The sequence below is a fragment of the Lonchura striata genome, chromosome 4 (assembly GCF_046129695.1).
Source record: "Lonchura striata isolate bLonStr1 chromosome 4, bLonStr1.mat, whole genome shotgun sequence".
Taxonomy (NCBI): Eukaryota; Metazoa; Chordata; class Aves; order Passeriformes; family Estrildidae; genus Lonchura; species Lonchura striata.
Window position 1 is genome coordinate 73,206,045 of NC_134606.1, and position 3,637 is coordinate 73,209,681.

At 39.9% G+C, this 3,637-nt stretch overlaps 1 protein-coding gene across 1 annotated transcript; it reads right to left on the bottom strand.

Annotated features, from left to right (window-relative positions):
* Positions 1-722: 722 nt before the first annotated feature.
* LOC110470131 (interleukin-8) lies at positions 723-3,168 on the bottom strand. The gene is made up of 4 exons (XM_021529529.2): positions 3,048-3,168; positions 2,154-2,289; positions 1,329-1,412; positions 723-766 (listed from the first exon to the last, which is right to left on the bottom strand). Exons 1-4 carry the CDS (start codon positions 3,106-3,108, stop codon positions 736-738), a joined length of 312 nt encoding a protein of 103 aa, XP_021385204.1. The 5' UTR covers positions 3,109-3,168; the 3' UTR covers positions 723-735.
* Positions 3,169-3,637: the final 469 nt, after the last annotated feature.

Consider the following 3,637-nt stretch of genomic DNA (forward strand, 5'->3'; position numbering starts at 1 on the left):
CTCATATTCAAACTCTAGGTATGTAAAATGTGTTTTTTTCCATTAGCTGATGGAGTAGCTAATTAGGCATACAATCAAGTACAGAGTAGTGAGATTGTGAGTATTTCTTCAGAAATGAAAAAATCCAGTAGAAATTAAATAAATTATAATTATTTGCTTTCTTACATAGTAACTGCTCAATAAATACATTTATAAATACCATGGAAATCACAATACATAAATACCAAATCCAGAGTTACACATTCTGTAGGTAAGGTTTTTCAAGCTAGACATTAGAGTTCACAGTCTGGCCACAGGCTGACTGTGGTTCAGGAAGCTGTTGTTGACACAACATACTGGTGTGCTCCAGGGGAGCAGGAGGATTCATCAGTTTGCTGGTGAAATAGCAAAATTATCAGGCTTAGTGTAAATAAACTGTGCTGCGGGTGCATTGCACCTCACTGCATACGTTTGGCTAAAGTGGCTGCCAAAGGTTCTCAATATCCTTCAGCAAACAGCTTTTCCTTCAGTGTCACGAGCAACGTATCCCACGGACAACACTGACCATAGCAAAAGACTTCCTTAAATACACACAGTTAAATAAATAGATAAATAAATAAAACCTTCCATAATTAACAGTATCACATTGATGCAGGATGTGGAAGATGGTGCACTGCTTGAATGATGCTTTTCCAAAATGTTTCTCTTGACAGAGGAGAAGAAGCAGTTCCCACATTTTTTCTGTCCCAGTGTTTCTTAGAGAGGAGAGTCGGAATTTTGTTCAGCCCTGTTAAGAAGTGAGGGAAGAGAATAATTTAAAAGGAGGTTCAAGTTACCACTGCTTAGCATTGCTCAAACAATTTAGGATGTGAGGTCTTTTTCCAATTCTTTGTGCTATCTTGTGGCACAGGGAGAATAAAGTTGATGTCTCAAAAGCAGCTGGTGAAATGCCAGTGCGTACATGCCTGGTGTCCAGCTGGGAAACCTCTGCAGCACGAGCTTCTGCAGTTCCTCACAGCAAAAGCCTTGTTAGCTCAAAAATAGCAACTAAGTAAGGGGAAAATTACTTTTTTAAAGCCTTATTTCTCAAAGGGAGAAAAGCATTTCTGTGCTTCCCTGCAGATGGAGTTGCTGGTACTCAGGATTTAGTACGGACATACCAGCTTGAGCAAGTACCCTGAAGCACAGCCATTAAAACTAAGATTGATTCTATAGTTGAGCAGGAAGCTTCCCTGGTCTTTAAATCTGATTTTAAAAGAATGGGAAGTATCACTATGGAATCCTACAAACTGGCTTTTTCTGGGAGGTTTGGCACTTAACTGCCCAGACAGACAGGGAATGAGACTTACTTGGCCAAAATTGCCTTTACAATCAGCTGTACCCAGGGAGCAGTGGGCTCCAAGCACACCTCTCTGCCATCCTTCAGAGTAGCTCTGCAAAATAAGGAATAAAGAAGAGTCAGGAAACTACTACATGGATTTGTTTTACTCACAGAATATAATCTTGCACTTTGAGATCAGATAGTATAAATTCATCCCAGCTACTCTAGGTTAGACTTGGCTCTTTTGCTTTATGTGTTGAACAACTGAGATCATCCAGAATTGTGTGAGTCTCTGTGTCTGCTCTCAAACACATTTCCAAAAATCTTTCCCTCTATATATGAATACTTATTTTGGGCGTGTTTATATTACTAAAGCTTCCTTACACAGTGGAAACCTCCAGTGGTGAAAAGGTGTTTGAACAGATAAGGATTTTAACATTTTAGTGCCTTTGTGCTGTTCAGACCAGGTTAGGCTGGTTCATTGTTTCCCTAAATCTGCTTATTGGAACTTAGTTTTTCTTCTTGAGTCTGCCTGCCTCATAAATGCAGGATTCAAACTACATCATTACCTTGTGTACTAAGACCTGACAAGTCCATGAAATTCATGTTCTACTACTAGAAACATTTAATATATCCCCTGACAGATAAACAATGGCTGGTTCAGGAATATGTAAGGTCCTAGAGATGGTGAAAAAACAGGATGTTTCACTTAAAACCATCCCTCTCACAATACAAGCCAAGTCTGGCTGCATGAGGTCAACATGCTGACTGTGCTACTTGTGAAGCCTAGAAGCCCAGCTGCAGTGTCAGTAGTGCAGGAGAAGAGGAAGGAACCTCTTGCAGAGCTACTTACATGACTTCAACATTCTTGCAGTGGGGGCCGCTCTGTGTCAGCTTCACATCTTGGATGGATTTCGGGGGAATGAACCTGGAATGAGTGGCTATGCACTGGCACCGGAGCTCGGTTCCCATCCTTGCCAGGGTCCTACCTGTGAGCAGAAAAAAGAGACTGGCATTTGACAGGTGTCCATTATCACACATAAAGCACAGCTGCTCTATTGTAACAACATTCTCATTTAAAACACTGCATTTGTCCAAGCTATCTAAATCCTCATGTTATGAGGGAGGGTTACTTAGGTTTCAGGGAAGCTGATGCCCAAGTATGTTGGAAACTAAATTAACAAATCTTTTAAAAATGAACCCACATATTTTGTGGTTAGTAGCCATACTGACTACATGGTATGTTTAACTGCATTGTTTTAATATCTGGATAAAAAAACTTGGCCACTCTGCAGAAGACAGAGCCCTAGATTTGTTCATTAGTTGGAGGTTTGCCCATGTTTCTGTGTTCAAATTGTTTGCTCTCCCTTTCCAACCGTGTATTACTTGCTTAAGTTGGCATGGCCACTAAGCAACAAATACAAAATTATAAACTGCTATTTGTGTGGGAAGGGAGAGAAACATTAAAACACTCCAGAACAAAAATCTGTCTCTAGCCACAAACACTTCAATAGAAACAGAAACAAAGCAAATGCAAGTTGCATCCTTAAAATATTTCCCACCAGATGTCAGTAACTCTTTAGTCCAAGGTCTACATAGTAGATTTATGATTGAAGAGAGGTGCTGAAAATTTCCCAAAAGAGACTAATTTAGTGAGACAAATAGAAAGCTACTCTGCAAGGACAAGCATCTCAGTTGATGCCTCGGTAAAACTGCAGCCAAGGGGACTTTGGGAAGCTTTGCTTACCTTGAGACACAGCTGCTGAGATAAGGAAAAGAGCCAGGATAGCTGCGAGTTTCCCGTTCATGGTTGGACAGGAGTTGTTTGCTAGTTTCAGTCTAATTCTGCGAGCTGGAGTCCCAAAGGATTGTTGATTCCTGCTGTGTGTGAGGATTGTTGATTCCTGCTTATATACTGTTTTGTGCCCAGCCTCTGTGCTCTGGTGGCATGGAGATTGCGTTAGAGGAATTTCCCAGATGCAGTAAAAATGAGTCACATGACTGTTGTGAAACTTCTTCCTAGATGACGAGGAATTATTTTGCAGATAATGATACAATGCATTGATTTATTAAAATATGTCTATAATAGTCACACATTCCAATTATTTCGGTAGACTTGTAAATTTTGTGCTTTTTCTAAAGCATATCCGTATTTAATATTACAACTTTAGAATGGTTTCAGTTAAATTTATGTTGTCACATTATTATTTTCTTCAGTGTTATAACTGTTCTTTGTAGATGTATCAGGTCTACAGTGGAGATACTGAATTTCTTATTCCCACTTATGGTGACAGCTTCTACTTACCTCATACAAGCCATCAGAGTGGAATTCAGGCA